The sequence below is a fragment of the Cherax quadricarinatus genome, chromosome 78, assembly GCF_038502225.1.
Source record: "Cherax quadricarinatus isolate ZL_2023a chromosome 78, ASM3850222v1, whole genome shotgun sequence".
Taxonomy (NCBI): domain Eukaryota; kingdom Metazoa; phylum Arthropoda; class Malacostraca; order Decapoda; family Parastacidae; genus Cherax; species Cherax quadricarinatus.
In genome coordinates, this window is record NC_091369.1 from 3218282 (window position 1) to 3243766 (window position 25485).

General features: G+C 35.7%; 2 protein-coding genes across 5 annotated transcripts in view; one reads left to right on the forward strand and one right to left on the reverse strand.

The window, feature by feature from the left end:
* The window catches only part of LOC128701556 (recQ-like DNA helicase BLM), a 58831-nt gene extending 54797 nt beyond the window's left edge, over positions 1 to 4034 (forward strand). For all 4 annotated transcript variants that reach the window (XM_053795305.2, XM_053795307.2, XM_070101568.1 and 1 more), the window contains one exon: positions 2578 to 4034. In XM_053795305.2, the coding sequence (XP_053651280.2) occupies positions 2578 to 2953 (376 nt within the window). In that variant the 3' untranslated portion in view covers positions 2954 to 4034. The remainder of the gene's footprint in view (positions 1 to 2577) is intronic.
* A 2601-nt stretch (positions 4035 to 6635) lies between these two features.
* On the reverse strand, positions 6636 to 24886 carry LOC128701557 (uncharacterized). Its single transcript, XM_053795308.2, has 3 exons — positions 24781 to 24886; positions 22275 to 22393; positions 6636 to 19409 (listed from the first exon to the last, which is right to left on the reverse strand). Exon 3 carries the CDS (start codon positions 19206 to 19208, stop codon positions 17007 to 17009), a length of 2202 nt encoding a protein of 733 aa, XP_053651283.2. The 5' UTR covers positions 19209 to 19409; positions 22275 to 22393; positions 24781 to 24886; the 3' UTR covers positions 6636 to 17006.
* Between the last annotated feature and the right edge of the window lie 599 nt (positions 24887 to 25485).

A 25485-nucleotide genomic window follows, 5' to 3' on the forward strand; every position in this document is an offset into this window, starting at 1 on the left:
ATGGCTGTTCAATATATGCATTTATAGATTGGGTTGTAAGAGAAGTGAAGGCTTAGGTGCTGGCAAGAGGTGTGGGTTTAAAAGATAAAGAATCTAACACAAAGTGGGAGTTGTCACAGTTGCTCTTTGCTGATGACACTGTGCTTTTGGGAGATTCTAAAGAGAAGTTGCAGAGGTTTGTGGATGAGTTTTGTAGGGTATGTAAAAGAAGAAAAAAGTGAGCACAGTGGAACCTTGGTGTTCGTATGCCCTGGTTTTCATAGGATTCAGTTTTCAACGACTTTTTTCATCGAAATTTTGTCCGTTTCCGTACATCTGTTCAGTTTTCATAGAGTTGACAATGGTCCGCCGTACCAGACACGTCTGCCTGCCCGCACCCACACAAAGCATCCCACAAGTTCTGACTCAGTCTGGTTTTGTTTCTCGTTGAGTGAACATTACCCCGCTCATTCATCCGAAACATTTCGTAATAATCCATTGTTTTTTGTGCTTGTTTATTGAGTGCGACTTCTAAATAAGCCACCATGGGGCCAAAGAAAATTCCGAGTGCTAGCCCTTTGATAAAGAAGGTGAGAAACATGATAGAACTCGTTTCAAAGTATGAAAGTGGTGTATGCGTGTCCGCCGATCTCGCCAGGATGTACAGGAAGTCCGCATCAATGTTCAATGACAATGCCTCGTCTCATTTTAGGGAAATCTTAAAGAGATGCTAGAAACAGACCTCTCTGGACAGATTTTTTGTGTGACAGGGGTTCAGTGACTCTCAAGCTGGTCTTAGTGCCAGTAAAAGACAAAGAAGAGAAGTAACCCTGGATAGGGCATTGATACTTGAAGTCCTTATGGAGGGGGATTCCCCTTCCAAACAGTAACCTCTCCTCCTCCCTCTCCCCTCCTCGCTGTCTTCCATACGCCAACAAGAGTCTTCAATAAAGGTAAAAGTGATGTTAAAAGTTCATTTATCCATTTCATTAGTCATTTATATTTATTTCTCATTGTTTTCTGTATGTAAAACTATAGTTATTCTCCATAAAATATATTTTTTTTTTAATATTTTTGGATGTCTGGAACAGGTTAATTGGATTTACATTATTTCTTATGGAAAATATTGTTTCAGTTTTCGTACAATGTGGTTTTCACCAGACTTTCTGGAACGAATTAATCACGAAAACCTAGGTTCCACTGTATAGGAAAGAGTAAGATGATGAGGATAAAAAATTAGATAATGAAAGATTGGATATCAGATTGGAGGGAGAGAGTATGGAGGAGGTGAATGTATTCAGATATTTAGGAGTGGATGTGTCAACAGATGGGTCTATGAAAGATGAGGTGAATCATAGAATTGAGAGGAAAAAGGTGAATGGTGTACTGAGGAGTCTGTGGAGACAAAGAACTTTGTCAGTGGAAGCAAAGAGGGGAATGTATGAGAGTATAGTTATACCAACACTCTTATATGGGTGTGAAACATGGGTGGTGAATGTTGCAACAAGGAGAAGGCTGGAGGCAGTGGAGATGTCATGTTTGAGGGCAATGTGTGGTTTGAATATAAAGCAGAGAATTTGTAGTTTGGGAATTAGGAGGTGAGGGATTACTAAAACTATTATCCAGAGGGCTAAGGAAGGGCTGTTGAGGTGGTTCGGACATGTAGAGAGGATGGAACAAAATAGAATGACTTCGAGAGTATAAATCTGTAGTGGAGGGAAGGCGGGGTAGGGGTCGGCCTAGGAAAGGTTGGAGGGAGGGGGTTAAAGGAGGTTTTGTGTGAGAGGGGCTTGGACTTCGAGCAAGTATGTGTGAGCGTGTTAGGAGTGAATTGAGGCAAATGCTTTTTAGAACTTGATGTGCTGTTGGAGTGTGAGCAGGGTAACATTTATGAAAAAATTCAGGGAAACTGGCAGGCTGGACTTGAGTCCTGGAGATGGGAAGTACACTGTGTGCACTCTGAAGGAGGGGTGTTAATGTTGCAGTTTTCTAACTAGTGTAAGTGCACCTCTGACAAGACAGTGATGGAGTGAATGATGGTGAAAGTTTTTTTTCTCTCAGGCCACCCTGCCTTGGTGGGAGATGGCTGATGTGTTAAAAAAAAAATATGTATGTTACTGTAAAGAGGATTTTGGCTCGCAATTCAAAGCAAAAAATCAACCGAGCGACGGCTTGTAACTGAAAACTCCAAAGTTGGGGCACTAGTAAGTCGAGGTACCACTGTAATTTGAAATGTCCATATTAACGGAACACCATAAGGCGAGGCCCTACTGTACTCATAGTTTTATTTTTATAATTGCTGCATCTGTGTAATAAGAGAGTATGCTTTGCTTACTGTACTCTTAATGCAAGAATACTACAGAGTTTATGGTTTTCTCGTATTAGAGAATGGTGTGCAGCAGAAAGTATGGTAGAATCTTATTAGTATCATGTTAAGTTGAGTGAATTTACTGTAAAATTTCCCTCATACTGTGTCTCTTAGAAATTTTTCATTATGTTTTGCAGATAAATTATGATATTCTGTATGAAGACATTATACAGATTTTCAATAATTCTTTAAATCTATTTTAACATTGATTAAGGAAATCTGTGTTCTAGATCGAAGCGCAAAAGAAAATTCTCAGCTGGTCGAGGAAGACCAACAAAGAAGACTAAAACAGGGAAAGATGAAGAGGCAAGTTACAATAGTAGTCAAGCTTCATCTTCACGCTATGCGGCATCGCGTAGTAAAGCAGCAGCTTCTATGGCTGGAAGAGGTAGAGGAACAAGAGGAGGTCAGGGAAGAGGAAAATCTTCAGGTAATGCTACATTATCTGCCAGAGGACCACCAAATACTGGGCTGGGACTTTTAAGTAATCCACAGCCAAGATCATTCCTACAGCCAAAGACATGCATTGAAAAACCAACAGTATTTAGTAATGGTAATGGGAAGAACAATTCCAGGTTTAAATTTATTGGTAATAATAATAACTAGAAGGGTAAACTGATCATTGGGATAACAATAGAATATTCTTTAGCAGCGTTAAAATTAAATTTTGTGTGTACATTCTCCCTCTGCTGTATCACAAAGAACAAAACTAAAGATCTTTACTGTTAGTTCATTATTTTATTAAGATGAATGCGCATTATTTGAGTTTTACATTGGTTATTTTTCTTTCATTCATCATGAGATATTACAAGAGGACTTTGATAGACTGCAGGAATGGTACAAATGTCTTCTGGGGGTGAACCATCAGTCAAGCCAAGATCTGGGTCAAGGCAACCAGTGACACTTTATCTCCTGGAAGGAAAATAACTAGTCTTTCTCTGGGTATAGAAAACATACACAAATTTCCTGGATCAAACTTCATTACCTCCCATTCTCCAAACACAGCATAACTTTTATTAAGCATTTCACTATTCATACAATAATCACAAGCAAGTAGAGTTCTTGGGAGTGGTTGTAGACATAAGGTATATGGTTGACCAGGTGAGGATTCTATTCTGCCACTGTGTACTTAGAAATAGGTAGTACATGTGTCACAGAGTGTTATTAAGGAGTCCTTGTCTAGGTTTCTGAATATCATTGTTATGCTTATCAACCTAGATGGTGCTGTTGATGTTCTCTATTTTTCAGGAGATAAGTTTGGTGTAATATTTATTCCCAAGTCTTGCAGTTTTATGAGTTTGCTCTTACTGGGGTCAAACTCTAGCACCCACTAGTTCAATAATACCTGATGTCTAACCAGGTCTTCTTGCACTTATCTACCATCCTCCATTTTTATACACACAATTTTGGCATCAAATGCAAACAAGGATATATAGGAAGCTACTATTGTTGATAGGTTATTAACATACACCATGGTTTTTAGCTTTGAGCACTGGAGACTGCTGGTTATGCTTGCTCATCCTGACACGCCAGAACTCTTATCATTAACTAGTACTGGTACGCTGCCTGTTAGACTTTTGTATAAGTGTATGAACAACTGAGCTATAATACTGTACTGTACAGAACTCTTCCAAATTGCTATGAAAACTGATACTGTACTAATAGAATAAATCAAGCTAAACACAAACTGGAATTTGTTTAACTTTATAAAAAAAAAAATTCAACATGTTGGCCATCTCCCACCGAGGAATTAGGTGGCTTATTTTTAATAACACAACTGAGTAGCTGTATATATATATGATAAAGAATACGAAGGTGACTGGCTATAGTAAGTATTGTACAGCATTGGTGTTACAATGACAATGCATATTGTTATTGCTGGATATAAAATTTATATTAAGGAAGTACATTTATTACTTCTCCTATGTGTTGGTTGTGTATTGTTCCCATCACAGTATTGTGCCTTTTTACTCTGAGTAGGGCTGTATAGCCCTTGTGGCTTAGCGCTTCTTTTTGATTATAATAATAATAATAATTTACTCTGAGTACATTATTATACTCTCAGATCATTAAACCTCTTGGGGTAATAGTAAATAGGGAATGGGAATACTTACATTTGATTCAAGGATGGGGAGACTATCTCCAATTCCTTGGAACAAGAGCCCTTCAGCTGTAAATTACAAATTATTCTCATTTTGTTGGACATTGCAAGTAGGCCTGTTCATTTATAAATGGAGAAATGTCAAAAAAAAAAAATTATTTTAATTATTCTTCTCAGTGACCCCCACAGTATTCAGTTGCATATGAACTTTAAGGTACCTCACTTATTTTTTATGCATATTGAAATTATTATTATTATCACACTGGCCGATTCCCACCAAGGCAGGGTGGCCCGAAAAAGAAAAACTTTCACCATCATTCACTCCATCACTGTCTTGCCAGAAGGGTGCTTTACACTACAGTTTTTAAACTGCAACATTAACACCCCTCCTTCAGAGTGCAGGCACTGTACTTCCCATCTCCAGGACTCAAGTCCGGCCTGCCGGTTTCCCTGAACCCCTTCATAAATGTTACTTTTCTCACACTCCAACAGCACGTCAAGTATTAAAAACCATTCGTCTCCATTCACTCCTATCAAACACGCTCACGCATGCCTGCTGGAAGTCCAAGCCCCTCGCACACAAAACCTCCTTTACCCCCTCCCTCCAACCTTTCCTAGGCCGACCCCTACCCCGCCTTCCTTCCACTACAGACTGATACACTCTTGAAGTCTTTCTGTCTCGCTCCATTCTCTCTACATGTCTGAACCACCTCAACAACCCTTCCTCAGCCCTCTGGACAACAGAAATATTAAAAATAATTTATTTGTGGTATAATTAATACCGTACAGAGTATGTAAATTTCTTATAACTTTGTTTATAAAAAAATCTTAATAAAAATGAATGTCACTGCACTTGTGTGGTCTTTGTACATAATTTTATTTTTATGTCAGCCCTGTATGACGCCTGTGGGTTTAGCACTTCTTTTTTATAATAATTTATATTTTATGAAGGATGGCTAGCACTAATTCCTCACAGTCTATGTAGTATTGTCAGTGAAGGAATTATTACAAAGAATGAATGGGGACAGCCAAAACTTAAAATACCTGGGGGTGGGTTCCGGGGGTCAATGCCCCCACGGACTGGTGCATGACCAGGCCTCGTGGTGGATCAGGACCTGATCAACCAGGCCTTTACTGCTGGCCGCACATAAACCGACATGCGAATCACAGCATGGCAACAAATGCGGACAGCAAGAATGCTAGAGGCTAACTGGGTGCAAGTAAAGCGGACCAGTGCGGGTATAGAGAAGAGAGATGAATCACGTACCGAGCCCAACATGGCACACAATTTGAAACTTATGAATCTTTCATTTCTGGCATTTTCCATTTAATATTTCGGGCCACGATAAACAGCGGATAAATGAAACCGAATCCAGGGATACGGGTTCTACTATGTATACTATGAAAGTTGATATGAAGGTAAGATCAGTTTCAATTCTATGGGTCAATGGCCCTTCAAGCATCAAAGCCCCTACCTCATCCCTCCTTGAAGAAATGGAGGAATTAAGCATCACCATTTTAGAGCTGTATGACACAGGTTTAGTGCTTCCTCATGAATAAAATCATATTCCATTCTAATTGAGGCCCAATTATTATACAGTATGTATTCAGAAAAACTCTATACCCAAATGGGTTATACAATAAAGGAGACCAGAGTGAATGAAACCGACAAGCTGTTACAGCTTGTTGGTTCCATTCTGCTTTGGAAAATGGTTTAAACAATTGAATCTGCATTCTTCAACAAATCTGGCACAAAAAGAGGCAGTTTATATTTTTTATATATTAAAATCTTAAAGCATTCTTAGATTATTTTCTAATATCTTTAACCAATTATGGAAAATAAATACTGTACAATACCAAAGTATTAAAAAATTAATTTCCCTTATGCAACATATTTCATAATCACATGAAAGGAATATGATGAGAAATTAATCACAGGAATCAAACTACTGCTATCACAGCAACATTACAACCTCCATGAAGATGTAAATGATCCATCAACTGAGATAGGAGCCACTGTCATAAAAGTTGAATTTTTAAGAGTTTCCAGTTAACACTGATGTCAATAAGAACTAATGTTGTAGGTACAGTAGTTCAATTCCTCCGTCATATTCTCTTACATACTGATGAAACTTATGAACTTGTACCAAATGTTTTACATAATTTATCAATGACATTTTCCAAAAATCAGTGTTAATCTTTTTTACTAAAATTTCATTGATATTATTCACAAGTGAAATGGTACTGATGAGAAATACCTAACCTTTCATATTATTAACATTTCAACCTGTATTAGTATAATGTAAGTACTGTAGATCATTACATTTTCTTAACCTTTCTTTTAAAGTTTCTTTCATCTGAATACTATTTTAGTGCTTTACCTCTGATCTACACACCTGCTAATATGTTACAATCTCAGTTAACTTGCACTCCATACCTTCCAACACTTTGTATTATTCTTATATTCATGGAAAGCTCTAAACCTGAATGGATCATACAGTGCCAACCAACAATTTTTAATATCTATTTTTTTTTCAAGTAAACTCATTGTTCACAATTTAATTTTCAACCATCTTTGGGTCTGAATCAAAATATACACCAGTATCCTATCACCCACTACTACAATGCATTATTTTCAAATCTTGATTCACTTGACTTCATATCCTTTACATACTGTAATCCACTTCCTTCAAGAAAGGAGATGGTGGTACCTTCATGCTGGTGAAAATCTTTTAATCCAAAGACTTGGATCTGCCTTCCACTTCTCTGAATGAAACTTGATTGCCTCTCATTCCCAATTAACTGTATGGCCTCATGAGTTTAGTGCTTCCCCAAGAATATAACTACTATGTATGGTAATTCTCATCCTACTGTATGAGTGGGTTACCATATGGTTATTATTCTATTAAAAAAATGTATGCTAAAACCATACGAGTCATACAGCAATCATATTAAGAGTGCTTCGTGATTTTTTCTGGGGAAAAAAAAAAACTGACATCTTGTTACACTGTTGCAGGATGACTTATACAGGTTTGGCACTTGTTTTTTTAATATACAGTAATAATATTGCACTGCTGTGGATCCTAGCCTAAAAGATTCCACAAATCCATTCTGTATATAAATTTACATTATTGAACTTTTTTAATTGGTGCATAAAGGATGAAATGTACACTTCATAAACAAGCCTCTTAAAATTCCCCATTTAGGTCCCAATGCAGAAAACAGACAAAAAATTAATTTGAAATTCCCTACCTCTATATCTCAAACTATTTCATGCAGGATTACACAGAAGATAATCAGTGTATTGTAGAGACCAATTGAAAGATTCTTTATATGGATCCAAAAATAATTTTATTTTTGTGTTTGATTTTTGTTTCTGTGGTTGCATTTAGGTTGATGAAGCTGCTACAGGCTTTAGGTCCAGATACCATTTTTTTATCATCATCATCATTTGATACACAAATGCATTTTACTCAGTGGAATACTGTACTTGTAATAGATCTGGAGTTTTTTACACAATGACATTTTTGCAAAGGATATGACTTCTTCAAGAACAGGCTATGATGTGAGGGAAGAGTGGTCTATTACACAGAAAGTACATCATTATTGTCATATGTGCCTTATAGCATAGCTTATCTTGTGATTTGTGTCTAAAGTACCTTTCAACTCTTCTTCACTGAAACTATATTTCTATTTTTAGCAATTACCATTTCCTTTTCAGTCAAACCAACATTACTGTATAATAAAAACATTTCTTTAAAAAAATAAAATATTGACTTCTGTCTCTACATTATCTTGACCTCACAATATACCTTACTATATTGCTTAATATCACATTATTATTATATTTATACAAAAAATATATGATTCAACACTTCTTATCACAAAATATTTTTTTTTTACAGTTACCACTTTCAATTCTGTCATCATAATTCAACATTCTTCCTTTTGGTATCCATTCTCACTTTCATAACAGGTAATGACTTGTACAAAATTATGCACAGTTGTACTATAATCAAGCTTTTATCATGGCGATTACTTTTTCCTAGGATGACACATCTTAAGATGAATCATCATTAAATCTTATGGCACTGAAATTAATTGTGTACTGATATTACAAATATATTTACAGGAATTATAATAACAAATAGGGACAAATAAAATTATAAAGGTAAAGGAATACAATTCATAACACTTTCAACAACATTAAATACTGTACTTTAATTTCTATAACTAATGTGTTCTTTTTTACCTACTGTGAACATCTGAGTCTTCTCTACTTTAATTGTGGCTAATATCTAAACAATGAACTGCAGCTCAACATTAGGTACTAGACATTTCAGTCATAAATGCTGAACAAAGCAAGGACAGTAACAAACATTTATAAATATATACAAGACAATACATTTGTGTTGTTCAGAAGATGCAAGAAATAGAAATGTAAATATTACTTTGTTGGCACAAGCAGCAACAGCAGCAGCTGATATGTAAACTCTTAGTCTTGACCTGTGACCATTTTTTATCTGCTTAATTTTTAAATGGTTAGAAATTGTTAAATTTTTATTTTAATTAGACAAAATTATTATTATTATTACACTGATTTTGAGGGAACCATTAAACACATAAGGGCCATGCAGTACCTTCCTTGGATTAGATCTGATCCAAGGAAGGGGAAGATTTGTCCAGTTCCTTGGATCAAAGGTCCCTTGCCAACATAAAAGGCACCTTGAGAAGTAAGGCTGTAAGGGCAGGGGTTAATGTGGTTAAAAATTAGTGAAAGTAAAAAATTAACATCAGTATGATACAGTAGTTACTAGCTGACTTAATAAATGTCCTTGGATTACTCTATCTGGAAAAACAGCACTGTACCTTATTCCTTCTGAGGATTTGGAGCCACTGATGTACACTACCATAGCATGAGAATGTGACTGCAAAATTGAGCACGAGTTTGTAGTAGATAAATAGACCTGACATGGAAAGAGGTAAAGAATAAACTTTAATTATTGGAACCTCCCACAGAGAGGAAAAAGTACAATATGGAGTGAATGTAAAGTGGGATAAATTTTGAGACACTGCTAGAGTTCCAATGCAGAGATTAAAAAAGTAATAAATGGAATTGGTAATTAATGAATTAATCTTACTAACATTTGTGATTATTCTTTTTGCTTGTTATGGAAACACAAAATAACAAAGGCAATGGGCATAATGTCGATCTTGCAAAGAGGGGATGTTTGCTTCTGTTTACAGGTGTTCAACTAGGAAACACCAAAAGTCCTCTAGACATAAAGATAATCCCTGATGATGAACTGCTGAGAAGGCTGAGGAATACACTACATCTCTGTAGCCTCCTGGACAGAAGTAGGGCTGCATGAAAAGTCTTAAGAAGGGTTTATTAGCTCCCAAAATGGGAATAAATTTTTAAGTAGGTTCAGCTGAACACTTATAGGGAGCAAAAATACCTGGAGATGATTCTGCATAATACAACCCCCTGAAGAACAATTGAGTTCTAAATGTTAACACTGTATTCAAAAAGCACTAAATATGCAAAGGTAATTTGTGCTACATAGCAGAGGTACAAGAACTGCAAAATGCAGATGAATCAAAGGAAATCATTACATTCATGGGGAAAGTGCTAAACCTGTAGGTGTTATATAGCACCTAGGGAAATGGAAGGCATTCAGACTCGATGCAAGGAATTGGAGAGCACCAAAGGAATGACACTGGCAAGAAGATATACCCTTTTAAAGGTATCTTGATGTAGATGGAGGACTCTTGATTCAAGGAATTTGAACCACCCTTCCCTTCCTTGGTTTGAACCTGATTACAGTACTGCACTTACAATTCCAAAGGTACTGTGTGACTCCTAAAGGTTTAACATCTCATGAATATAATAATATCAAGGATATTGGTCAACACCATAAAGCAAACATCTCCATCTTGACAGACTAACTGGGAAGTAAAATGCAATCAGCTTTATCTTTACTTAATGGTTACTACTGGAAATTCATGCTTACGAGTTGTGTTTTTTGGTTCAAAATTTATCTGCTATTCATTAAAAATACTGTAAACAGCATAAGATGGATTTGAACAGGTTTCTGCAACATGCTTGAAATTTTTTATGAAGAAGCAATTATTAATTAGATGATTGGCAACTGAAAGATTAAGATTTTCATACTTATGAAAAACCAGTAATAAATTACTTTAAATCTAAGAGTATCTTCCTAATGTGGTATGCAGGACAAAAAATACAAGACCAATGCTTGACTAACTTAAAAAAAAATATAGGGGGTAATTATAATAAAGAATTTTTTTAAACACCTTTATGCTATCTGCAGTGATCGGTTCTGCTTGTATGACAAGAGAATTAAGAGCAAGCTATACAGAAACCATATACTGTACTGTACACTATCCTCTAAGGCAATTTGTTCCGTATTATAGTGACTACAGTCTACACAAGTAGCAAGTACTCGATAAAAGAAAAGCAAAACTAATTTCTTACCCTTTTCCAGTAAGGTTAACAAATGCCTGAAAATAAAGATTGATAGTTAAATAGCAATATGATTCTTAAATATTTTTTAAGCGATTTTTTTATTCCCCCTAAAAAGCAAATTAGATCAGCAATAAGCCAGTGATTTCATAAAGAAAACCTGTATCTCAAATTATGAAATTTGTCATGCACAGTAAATGCTCTCTATTGTTAGTATTATTAATAATATTATTATTATTATATTTATGTGGAAGCACTTAACTCAGAGAATTATTCAGTGCATGGGAATACTCTCTAAAGTAATGCTCTGCCATGATGAATCCCGGTGAATTACCCACCTGCCATTCCAGATATGAAAAAAAAAATTGGCATAGTTTCACTGATCACATACCAAAGACAACGACATCAGCTAAAATAAGATTTTTTTTTTTTTTACGCATTGGCCATCTCCCACTGATGTAGGATGAATCCCTCCCCCCCCCCCCAAAAAAAAAAAAAAACCACAACCATAGTTTTTTTCAATCGATATCTTTATCAGAAGAGTGATGACACAGTTCAGATGATTCCCCAAACTCCAACATCCCCACCCCATTCCCGAGTGCAGGCACTGTATTTCCCCACTTCCAGGACTAAAATCTTGCTTACCAGCCAATAAACCCACTTGTCTCCACTCTGATCTAGCATACACACACACACACACACACATGTATGTTGGATACTGAACCCCCTAGCACTCAAAACCTCCTTTACCCACTCTCTTTCACCCCAGATTTATATACCCCCTTAGTCATTATATTCTCCATCCTCTAAATACTTAAACCACCTCAACAACAGCTCCTCAGCCATATGAGACAGTGTCAGGAAAATGCTCTCCCTCTCCTTGGATTTGATCCAAGGAGAGGGAGAGCAGCGCAAAAGCTTTGGATCATGAGACCTTCATCCGCATAAAAAAATGCATATGGGTGGTTTACATAATAATGAAACAAGTACAGGAAGGCCCCATTTATACAGGTTAGGGTCTAGCCTGCTTCTTTAAAGCAAAAATCACTGTAAAGTGAATCATAGTTTTCAAATGCATATAAAAGCCTGACAACATGTTTACACTATAATATATAAAGTGAGCAATATAGTTAGGCATTACTTACCTTAAAATATTTTCATCCGTAGCTAATACAGGTCAGCCATCACTAATCCAGCATCACTGGGACCTGTAGTGTGCCGGATAAGTGAGTTTGCCGGATTACAGAATGGTTAGGTTAGAATACACTTAATTAACCTATCAACAGAGACGCTTTCTGCTACAACTTCCTGATTTTCATCACTACTTTCTCCTCCACTGGCTTGCTGCTGTGGATTTACAACCATCTGCACAATTTCTGAATTGGTACAATGATGAAATTTGAGTCAGTATAATGATGAAATTTGAAATTATGCTAGCCGAAATTAGTGCCGGATTACTGATGGAACCAGATAACTGACTGCTGGATTAGTGATGGCCGACTGTAGTGAGTAGTGAATATATTGTTGAAAGTCTGAATAAATGATATATGGGTATAACTGAAAACTACTGTATTAGCTAAATATTGTAGAGTGAAATGCTGTAAAGTGGGGCCCTACTGTATCAGGATATGCAGATTATCCTTACTGGCTCTTATCCTTTCTCCCTTCCTTTTCTTAAGCTAAGAGAGCTTTCACTGTACCTAATATGCATGCAATATTTTAAGTTTATTTACACTTACAAGAAAAATAAAATATATTTTTATTAGATATCTTCATCTGCTCTTTATTCTGTTATATGGCACATACCATTCATGGGTTCAAACACTATAAGAGCTAATTTACATCAGTCAATTGAAAGCTAAAAGGTTAGTCCAAGTGCAAGAGCCCATTCAATGCAAATTAAAATAGTAATCACAGTAGTTGTAATGTCATTATTTTGAATTTTGATGCTATTAACATACAAGTGATTGCCAAAACTTCAATAAATGAATAACAATTTACTGGCGAATGGCAAAGTAGAATATTCATTATGACAGTCCAATAAAATAAATTTTTAAGAAACTTTTTAAGCAATTACTGATGACCTTTAAGGTTATAATCATATGCAGTATTACCAAGTTTTATATGCTTCATGATCAGGTCGCAGTGATGAGTCTTCATGTGGTTCAAGCATTCAGAAAACGTTTAAACCAGTGCACTGAGTTCACATCTCTTCTCTGGTACCAACAATGCTAGTACGATAAGGAATAAGCAGAAACCTGTAGGACTGATAACATGGATCAAATGTTAATATGTTGAAGGAAAAACCAAGAGAAAGAATGTGTGTTGGATGGATCTGTAAATATCTGTTTATGGTTCTGGAGACCCTTGCCCTTGTGGCCAGGTCTTGGACCAGACCTCATAAATTGGAAACTATTACAGGAATAAGAACTACTGTATTAAGAAACACATGGAAAGTAAATATCAATATATACAAAATGTAAGCAAAAATCTGTAAGATTTGTGTTAACTGACTTACACACTGGGAGGACTGCCAGAGTGCAAGTTAATTAACAGGTTTCTTAAACTATGTTCATGACATAATAAAAGTATTAATAACAAATGTATATTCAGTGACTGTAAATAACAACAGCTTGCTAAAGAATTAATAATGTTAAAATAAAATAAGAAAGGGATGATCATTATTGAATTTGGTAATATCAAAAGAACAGGAAATTGATGTGTGTCATGTAGTGTTTTACAAGTGAAGTTTTCTGATTATGGGTAAAAACTATAATTAACAGTTGAGACAGGACCTACAAAATTAATCTAAACATAATTCCATAATTCCATAATATTAGCATTTTGCTGTAACTTTCATGATTCTTAAATACAGAACACCAAACTCCATCAAATCTAATCCCAAATAACATTTCTTGCTAAACATAGTGCAGGTACCAATTTCTATATATATACATATATATTTAAAACGAACATACGCTGTTTAAAATTCTAGTAACAATAAACAAAGATTTAGCTAAATAGAAAATAAATAAGAGTACATAATAAATTTGATGACCTGCACTTAGGAGGCTGAAATTTATGGTGACATTTCAATCTGATTTTAAGTTAGTCTTAAGTTTGCCCGAAATGCTCTGCATATAAAGGGGCTTTTGGCATGTTCACCAAATTGTTACACTCCTTTGTACACACATGTATCATTCTAAAATAGAATTGTTATTATTATTAATCTGACTTTGACTGTTAATGAGTCACACAGAGAAGTGAGAAGGGAAAGGGATCTGTATATGAATGAAAGGGAGTGGTAGAACAGTGGTGATGATGGGAGCAGTGGCAGTGGTGATGGTAATGGTAGCAGCAGCATCAGAGATAGTGGTGGTAGAGATGGTTGTAGTACTGGTAGTTGTAGTGGTAACAGAAGAGGCAGTGCAGAAGCAGTAAAGATAGAAATAAGGTGGTAGTAGCAACAGCAGCAGCAGCAGCAGTAGTGGTAGTGGTGGGTAAAAAAATAAGGAAAGAGTGTAATATTAGTGAATAAACAGTAGTGGTAGTAGTAATAGCCATGGTAGTCTATAATAACAAATTAGGCCAAAATCCCCTGCAGGACAAAATTACCATAGTGCAAAACCCACCTAGGCAGAAGACAGGGAAGGCAATGAAAATAAAGGAACAGCAAAGAGGTAAGGACAGGGAGACAAGTCTGGTCAAATTATACGTGTTCTGACATTTAGAGTACTTTGACAATGTAATGAGAAAGGAGGGCATCTATAGAGACAAAACCAAGACTAAGATTCATATTAGGAATGTTGTGTATAAGGGATGAATCAACAAGATGGTGTCTGTGAAGGCAGAGGACTAGTTAACAGGATGACTGTAATTTCTTAACAAGACAGAAAAGAGCTTTGTTGTGTCATTTAGGCTAATGCTTTTGTGCTCTTCAAGTCTCTCAGGAAGAGTGGTCAGTTTCTCCAAAGTATTGGAAAGAATGAGAAGAGCAGGAAATGGAGTAGATACCTGAAGTATCAGTAGCTTTTGGTGATTTTTTTTCACTATTATTACTACTAGTATTACCTTCTTATTTCTACCTCTACCACTGCTGCACTAGTTCTATTGCTACCACTACTACTGTCTTCTCCCAACCCTCTTGTATATATTATGGCCCCTTTCCCTTCTCACTTCTGTGTGACTTGTTAATGGTCCAAGTCAGAATGAAGGATTGTCGTCAGTTTGTCTCCTAAGTGCGGGTTATTTGTGTATTGTTCCAGCCACGGTATTGTGACTTTTTATTCTTTCTTGACAATACACAATATTTAAAAGGGATTTAATATAAGCTGATAACTGTACCACAAAGCCTTACAGTAGGGTGGGCAACAAGAATAAATATAAAAGACACAAAGAGTACTCATGGTGAAAAGCCAGTCACATCCCTCAAAGCTTTTAATTTAGTACAGGGCTAATTCCTATAGATGATCAATCCTGCTTGAAAAGAAAACTTTTTATAATTAATTTATGGAGATTCCAAATAAATAGTCTGATCAATGTGTACTACTACAGAATGAAGAAAAGGTCAAAAAAAAAAAAAAAAAATGGCAAACCTTTTCTACTAACAGATGCAAAACTATTGTGCGTTCTTATCCTGATTCAGCTATACACATTAACTAACTTCACAAGACCAGCTTATGACACATGCAAACTAGCTTCATTTTATGAAATATGTGCCAAAGAGGGTAGCCACATGTTTGGGGCTACTGTAATTCAAGTACTGAATCATTACCTGTACTATGATGTACGTATGTACAGTATTATAATATTAATTGAATATAAAAATGATTTTAAAATATCAATACATGTACTTCATTTTAATGGCAGATTTCCAATTTTTGATTAATTTAATAATTCAAAGATTTTAATTTCCACCAAGATGTTGATACAATTCCATTACAGTCCTGTACTAATAAATATATTTTGTCATAGCAAATATTACATCGTGTATGTGTGGTTTTAATTACTAGTTCCTACATAATATAGAGCACTGCATCTATTAAAACCAATAAATATTTTTTTTTTTTAATTTCTCTTGAGTTCCACTATAATACTTAAAAGAGTACTGAATACTAGGTAACAGAAAAAAAATAACTGAAGTAGATTTAAACAAGGAAAATATTAACATTTTAGGCAAAATATATACCAATATAAAAATGGATACAAAACCCATATATGAGCATTATATTTCATCTTGGATCATGAATGCAATGCAGTCAATGAGATCAATATATTACAGACAATAAATAGTTTTAACCAATAAAATTTCTTTGGCATTATAAAAGCATCATTAAATCAAATATCTTTAGTTACTCCATCTTAATATATAAGAAATATATCTCATTTATATTTTAACTGATGTATTAATATTTAAAATACTGTACTTTAACAGTTCTTAAATGCCAATGATTTTATTTGTATGTATAGTAAACATGACAACAGCTGTATCATACACACAGCATACTGTATCTGATAAAACTACTGCTTATGTATCAATAATTAATATATTCTTGGCTATACCCAAACCTACATCTGTTTTATTAAAACACAGGATGCTACTAACACATAATTCACTTTAAAAATGTAGGGACACTAATGAAAGAAACGAACTTCACACCCAATTGAGACAAACACGACATTTCACTCTAAAACACGCTAAATAAACTGTACAGTATTTAGCTAGTATATAATTGCACGCACTTCCTGAATAACAGCCTTTAACTGAAAGAACATTTTACTTACACAACAGGCTGTTTTCTATGGACGGACTCAGTCTTAACACCAAGTAGCTGTACCACAAATATATATAGTAAATAATTCAATTATAATTTGCCTCTTCAAGACACTAATATAAAAATTCAATATTTTCTGTTAAATACATATTTATAGAATTTATAACAAAAAACACTATATACTTATCCTAAAATATTTGTACATATTGCACAGTGCACATGTGGAGTGCCAGCCTGGCATGATAAATGAATTATTGTGGGAAGCACAGTTAAATAATGCACCATCAGAGTCCAATGTCAGGCTGGCAATTTCTCCTGGAGCACATTATTCTGCAGACCATCAACATTACATGGCAATAATTTGTGGGAGTTGGAAGTCTGAGGATCTTCATTACAGTGAAACAGTATTTGGTGGTTGGAAAGATCTACTACAGAAGAAAACTGAAGGTGACAAACTTGACATTCAAAATTATCTTCGTCACATTCAATTTTACAAAGGACATCTTCCTCAAACTCAATTTTGATGTCTTGTTCATACTTAACTTTGCATACAGAACCACTGCTTTCAAAAAGAGAATCTTTGGAAGAACATTCTTGAATGGTTGAAAGATCTATATGTTCAATAAAGTTATTTTTGTCTTGCGTTTCTTCCTCTGTACAATTTATTCTGTCGAGTTCATTACTGTTTCCTCCAACAAGCATTCCTCGCAAGATACTGGGACCAGTGCAACTTTGTCTTCTTTCAGAATTATCAGAATGGCTAGATTCAGCTAAACTTTTAAAATTTTGCAATAAACGACTAAACAGAAAATTTGTTTCAACTTTTGGTATATCACAGTTCTCTGTCTGTATTCTCTCCTCTCCAGCTGGCTTTAAAAGATATTCTTTCAAGAGAGACTGAGGTTCACTTGATTTTATGCTACATGGTGGGTTATCTACTGCGTTATTTTCTGCTTCGCTATTACTCACTGATAAAACTTCTTCTTTGAGTTGCTTGTTTTGTTTGCATTTTAAGCTGTCATCATTATCTTGCACCTTATTTTTGAAATTAATACTATCTTTCTCTATGTAGTTTGGAGTATTGTTTCTTTTGGCTTTTCTTTTACTACGTCTAACATTACATCTATATATATTTTTTATTTCCTCTGTTTGCAAGACTTTATGTGGCCTCTCAATTGTAGGTTCCTCTGGAGTATTCTGAATATTTCCCATAATAAGTTGCAGGAGCCTGGATGATGGTGCTGATGAGGTATTCGAATCACTTTCAGCTTTTCCTGAGTAACTTGAATGTTTCTGACCAGTGCAATTAAAATAATTTTGAGAGGAGCTAGGAACATTTGACTTTGAATAATCAGTTTTAACTACCCTCTTTTTCTTTCTCCTAGATTTCGATTTTCGTTTCTTAGGAATGTTTACAACATTGGTCACTTGTTTGGCCTTCCAACTTGTTGGCTTCCATTCAAAATCATCATCTTCACTATGAGATGATTCAGATGTAGACCATAGCAAGATTTGCTCATGCTCCTCATCGCTGCTTTCATGAAATGAGTTAGTTCCTTGCATCACTTTATCTTGTGCAAAAAGTGAAAATTTCTGTAATAATGAAGAGAAATGAAGTTCACTTGGGGGAGGGTCATCACTTTGTGACTTTGGCATGTAGGTTTTCAAGACCTCACCTATTCCACGGAAATCACCGACTGTGTTTACTTTATTGAAATGATTACGTGCATAATCTTGAATTTTTTGCTGCATAACCATACCCAACAGCATGGTGCTAAAGGGTGCATCAAAGCTCTCTATATGAGAATCCTGTACATTCTTAGAATTCTCATTCACTGTAGTTGGATGGTGAAGGCTTCTCATAACATCAGCAATTCCCAACTCATGAGATTCCTGCTGATATGTGTCTTCTATTGTGGACGGAATGTTGGTAGCCTTAACTTCAACACTTTGGTGAAGTTCTTCCAAAAGAGATGCATACGGATAATGTACATCAGCACGACGAAGCTGGTCAAATATTTTTGAGTGAAAGGAATCTGACATTGGGCTTTGAACATCCCCTACTTCATCACAAAGGCTTTTTAGGTAAGTTGCATAAGGAAAATGCAATGAAATATCTACATCATTATTTTGTTCCACTGCCAAAGTAGGACGTAGTGTAGATTTCTTTTTCTTTTTTCTGTTTATTATTTGGTTTGTAGTAGGTTGTAAGGAATTTATTCTAGTATTGTATCTCTCATTTGTGCCACCATATGAGTCTTTAAAGTCAGTCTTTACTGTTCGTTGTCTATAATTTTCCGAGTTAACTGACAGACTTCGTCTAATTCTTTTATCATCACATTTATCAGGTTTGTACTCTGTTTCAACAAAATCCATTACATTAAGCTCAACTTCATCATCTTGAAACATTTTGCCTACTAGAAAAGAGCTGGAGTCTTCTAAAACTGTATGCATTCTTCTTGCATGCAGTTTTGAGTTACCAGTATCCCAGTCAACCATCCTGCAGCAGGATATTTAAATATTTAAGATATTCTATGAAGTACATGTTTTGACAGATTTTTCATTTAGTTCAAAATATTCAAAACTATAAGAAAAATCTTGTGTATGGTGTATTTCTTCAGACCTCAATATAATGGATTTACATCTTGATATTCAATACTTAGCAAAATTTCCTTTTTATCTTGAACAGCATATCCTGACCTGAAAAAAAAAAAGGATCTTGAGACACAAGTCTAAAGTTACAAAAAAAAAAAAACATTTTTTTATTGACAAACAAAGTATATTCCAATCATTTAAAAAAATTCATAAAAAAAGAGTAGGAGGTAGTGACAAGTGGTATAAATTGCAAGTCTTGACAAGTGGTATAAATTGCTAGATGAAAAAGTACTACAAAGAAAAAACAATAATGTTCATTGACAAGAGGGATAATAACAAATATAACATGTATGCAAGATATAGGGTGCGTCTTTCTGGGAAAGGGCTGGCAACATTGTGGTAGCCAGCTCAGTTGAAGGTACCACTGCTAGACTGTACTGATAGATGCTACAGGTAAAGAAAAAGGCAAAAATATTTTAATCCTGGAAAGAGAATATAGCTGCACAAATAAACTTAAAAATTACTATGTTATGAAACCAAATGCAAACAAATACAGTGGAACCTCTACTTGCAAGCACATCCATGTGCGAGTTTTTCCAAATACAAGCAGTTGATGGGTTGATTTTTTGCTTCCATACGCGAGCAAAATTTCCATTAGCGAGCAGACCTCAAGGGAGGTTCCTTGATGCTGGTGAGGGGCTCTTGCTCTTGATCTAGGGAATTATATCTCATCTGTTTGTTGGACTATCTTATTGAAACTTGGGCAATGTATGATGGAAAAATGCTTCTTAACGTACACCAAAAATGAAAGAAATTGGAGCATAAATAATAGAGTTCGCTTCTCAGCAATTAGCTACCCCTTAGCGGAATTTTTGTATGGTTTTTATGGTTGTATTCTCGTTTATTTATATTGTTTGTTATTTATATTGTTTATGTCATATTAGATGAACTGTGATAGATAAATAAGCCGTATAGATGATATTAGCGAAATTATTCAAAAAGTATTTTGCCCGGTTTCCAGACAAACTGTCGTCCACCGCTTACACCCCCCATACCACTACATGAATTACATATTTTATTAATTTTAGAGTATATATAAGGTTTCTATGTTATTTATATTGTTTATTATGTCATATTGGATCAATTGAGATAGATAAATAAGCCGTAAAGTTGATATTAGTGAAATTATTGAAGTACAGAATTTCACTTGAACGGATTAATTGCATTTCAATTAATTTAAATGAGAAAAATTGACTCTGCAAATGAGCAAAGGCCAAGACAACAGTGCATAATGTTTGCAATAAAACTACCTGATTGCTCCATCTAGATTATGTGGTGAAGTTCTGGTTTCCATGAAATGGAATGGTATATATATGTATGTATGCAATAAGATCACAGTAAACAGGTGATTTCAGAATATGCAAAACAACCACTCTGAAAGAATAGAGAAATTCCTATTCTTTCAGAGTGGTTGTTTTGCATATGTATGTATAGAGAAAAATGATAAAGTTAAGCCCCAATATCAGAAATCTTTCCAGTGAGAATGAACCAAGAAAACTGAACTTACATTCTCTAGACCAGTGCTTTTCAAAAGTTGACTAGTCATCCTGAGGTGACACTGAATAGGGCCAGTGATCTGGCTTGCTAGGGTGACCCATGGGTAACCTGGCTTAGTATTGTGATATAACAGCAGTACTACATACATCTATTATTTGCTCTTCCCTCTCCCTATGTTAGTACAGTACTTGGGTTTCAAAATCTGTCAACACTGCTATGACAACAGCAATCCTGAAGTCTGGAGAATGCAGTAGGTTGAGGGTGTTGCTCTTCAGCTTTCATGATTCAGTGCTATGTATGAGTTAATTATATTACATAGTAAAAGTCATTCATCATCTGCCACTTCATATGAAGACCAATATTTTGTTGTACTAAAACAATATTTTTAGTACAAATAGTAAAGAATAATACAAGGGAAAATATTATGCTGGATTTAGTCTTAAAAAATAATGTACCTCTTATTCAGTTATTAAAAGATGATGAATAACAGGATGTGCCTATTCATAGTTCAGTAGGGCTACTGCAGTACACCACTGTTCTAATATCAAAATACATTTAATTGTTGAATAAGAATGCAGTATCAACTGCTGGTTCAAATGAATCACTTCTTAAACTCAAAATATTATGAGGATCCATTACCAAATGCATTTATTAACCCTTAAACTGTCCAAACGTAGATCTACGTTTTTTCAACATTTGAAAGTATGTAAAAAAGTAGATCTTTTTTTTATATATTTGAAAACGTGTAAAAACACTTTGATATACGTTTTTTTTTTTTGTTATATTTGAAAATATGTAAATAAAACGTAGATCTACCTTTGGAGTACTACACATGTGAACATAGATCTGCTTGGACAGTTTAAGGGTTAACATGAAAGAAACAAGTTCATTTTAATTACAAAACTTTTGTACTATTTCATGTAATAAAAATATTTTACAAAAGGTATTTTATTCTCTAACAAGTTTCCTCCAATCATAACACAATTGTCATAAAACTACATCAATACTTTCTTTTAATACATCGGCCATCTTCCACCGGTGACCCGAAGAAGAAGAAACAAAAGTTTTATTCTTTTTACATTTAGTAATTTATACTGGAGAAGGGGCTACTAGTCCCTTGTTCCCTATATAAAATGTGTAGCTATTTCATCACTCCCAACTCAATGATTAAAACTGTAGAACAAGGGAGGGGAAAGACCTATCAAATACTGTGCAAAATAATTATTACTGGAATTTACAATGCTTCCACAAAAACTGTTATTCTTATTCACAATGCCTTTTAATATATTTTTCAGCCCCAACTTTAAAATCTAATATTCAATGTCCTCCTAATACAATAGCAAGAACTTGTTCAAGGGAACAACTTGAGCAATCTTAAATATAACATGCTTAGTATATACTGATTTTACTTACTTTACTGCCATTCCTGCAGGTAGAGAAGACTTTCTTCCAAAGGCTAGATTGTGAAGCATGAAACCAGGCAATGGGATCTAATAGCACCAATACTGCAAAGCTGGTAGTATGTACAGTATCTGAAACCAATACATCTTTTATACAAAACATTAATACCTTAACAGTACTGATACAGTAGTTACACATTTACAATATTTTGTTTAATACTGCAAATTATTTGAATGGTACATTAAATGCTAAGCCAGTATGGTACTCTGTAGTGACTAAGAATTAAAGTTATTAACAGTTCTTAGTGATAAAAATAAATCCAAGTTTGACTTTCTTAAAATGTGGCATAAGATTTCCATTGGGGTTCTTTAATCTTGTCCCCCAGTATGCAACTCACACCAGTCAACTAACACCCAGGTACCTAGGTGAACACTGACAGTAGCCATGGTGGCCCATGGCCTGGTGGCAAAAGCTCTCGCTTCACACGGTGAGGGTCTGGGTTTGATTCCCGGCAAGGGTAGAAACATTGGGCGTGTTTCCTTACACCAGTTGCCTATGTTCACTCATCAGTAAAGTGGGTACCTGGGTGTTAGTCAACTAGTGTGGGTCGCATCCTGGGACAAAATTAACCAAATTTTTCTGAAACACTCTGCATAACAAGCAGATTTGTATGAAGTAGTATGTCATTGATGTCAGCAAGGTCTGTATACCTTGCACATGTACTTGTAGAAATAAAGATATAATGTTTCCTCCCATGCTGGGGATTGAACCATGGACACTCAAGTGTGTGAGGTAAGTGTTGCCTATCAAGACATGGGACACCGTAGCCTACCGAGCCACTCATTAAAAATTATCTCAGAATAATCACTTATTCAGTGTCCAGGCAACACACACCCATCTAACTCAGAGGTTTAAATTTGCTTAACATATAAAATATTCGCACTTTCTACTGTGCATTCTATGTATACAAGACACTCAATACAAACATTAGCCAGAGCTTAACCTCTTTTTGGAGAGCTGCAATGGAACACATGGACACAACAGAAGAAACAGGTATCTTTTTGAATTCCACATTTTAAGGCTCCCCAAAAGGCTATGCACATCTAGGGACTTTCTATAGTCATGTACATCAATCACCTTAACTGAGTAATAAACTGTATTCCACTTTACAGAAATAAAGTTTGTCTTGCATTATTGCTTGTATATGACTTAGCCTGCTCAGAAACGCCATGCAAATAAAAAAAAATTATGAAACATCCTGCCTGAAAATGCTGAAAGCTCCCCATCAGCTAACAGCTTTAATAATGATGCTTGAATTACAGTATATATCAAATTGGCTTTACATCTCAACTATTTTACTGCGCGAATGGTAAGAAACGTAATCTAACCTAGAGGAAACCAACTTAACCCAACCTAAATAGCCTAACATAACTTAACCTTACTGCACCAGAGGTCTTTGTTAATATCTACTGCATTTGTTTATGTTCTGTGACTGGCCATGCTGCAATACTAAATGCTGACTTGCCACCTGATCCCTCAGTGTGTGATTAGAGGATGCTACCAATCAAGCCACGAGTTGACTTTATTTCCACTGGAGTTCAACGATCTTCTTCCCACGATGTGACCCACACAAGTCAGCTATCACCTAGTTACTCACTTACTGCTACATGAACAAGGGCAACAGGTGTACGGAAACATGCCAGTTTCTAATCATGGTGGGAACATGGCCCCCCCCCAGTAGAAATAAGTAAGTTTATTCAGGTACAGGTGCACATAAATAGTTACACAGATTATCATACATAGCAACATATGTGTAGATTACCTTAGATAACCCAAAGAAGTCAAAGTGACTTATTTCCATTGGGGTCCCTGAAAATAAGTCACTTTATCTTACTTTTTTTATTTATTTTAAGTAATTTACACTATGTATGATAATTGTACGTATGTATACCTGTGCCTAAATAAACTTACTTAATCAAACTCGAGTCCATCAGATGTGAGGCGACTCTACTACACTTCACAGTTCAGTTTCTTATTTAAGCCATATACATAAATAATTATAATACAACTAATTAGAATTAAAGATAATGTATATGGTTCATACATAAATAAAAAAATGTCTTTTTATAACCTAAAATATTCTTATAATTCCTAAACAAGAGATACTGTTTAGCCACTCTTAACAACACTTAGAAAATTATCAAAATGTTGAGGGCTTACATTGACTCGATAGATTCACAACATACATGGAATAAACCTAGAATAGACCTGCAATAGACCACGTCTCACACCCATCATCTATCAAGAACCAGGATCATCTACCCCCCAAAATCGACATGGTCTACATAGAGGCTCGATAGATTCACAACAGACATAGAAGAGAACCGCAATAGACCACCTCGCCCACCCGTCATCTATCGAGCACCAGGATCAGTCTACCACCCCTGATAGCACCCATTTAGTCCCGATGATGGGCGTGATGAGGAGAGAGGTGAGGGCGGGGTGTGGGCTCACTCACAGGGCAAGAGAAATCGGTGGGTAGAGGTGGTAAGTGGGCCAGAAACACCTTTACTTCGATCCACTGCCCAACCGTTGATCAACAAACGACACCTGTCAGACCTCAGTCTCTCTCTTATACGGGATCACTATAACTAATGCCTATTTTAGTGAGCTGTGAGAGATAAGATAAGGTTACTAGCCCTCCAGGGTTACCTTAGGTTACTAGCCCTCCAGGGTTGCCCTGGGTTATTAGCCCTCCAGGGTTACCATGGGTTACTAGCCCTCCAGGGTTACACTGGGTTAATACCTCTCCAGGAGTTACCCTGGGTTACTAGCCCTCCAGGGTTACCCTTGGGTTACTAGCCCTCCAGTGTTACACTGGGTTAATAACTCTCCGGATGTTACCCTGGGTTACTAGTCCTCCAGGGTTACCCTGGGTTACTAGCCCTCCAGGGTTACCCTGGGTTACTAGCCCTGTAGGGTGCCCTTGGATTACTAGCCCTCCAGGGTGGCCTGGTGGCTAAAGCTCCCGTTTCACACACGGAGGACCCGGGTTCGATCCTGGCGGATGGAAACATTCCGACACGTTTCCTTACACCTGTCCTGTTCACCTAGCAGCAAATAGGTACCTGGGTGTTAGTCAACTGGTGTGGGTCGCATCCTTGGGGACAAGATTGAGGACCACAATGGAAATAAGACAGACAGTCTTCCATGACGCACTGAC

Excerpts from the sequence above, each read along its gene's own strand:
- LOC128701557 (XM_053795308.2), bottom strand. The coding sequence starts at position 19,208 with ATGGTTGACTGGGATACTGGTAACTCAAAACTGCATGCAAGAAGAATG.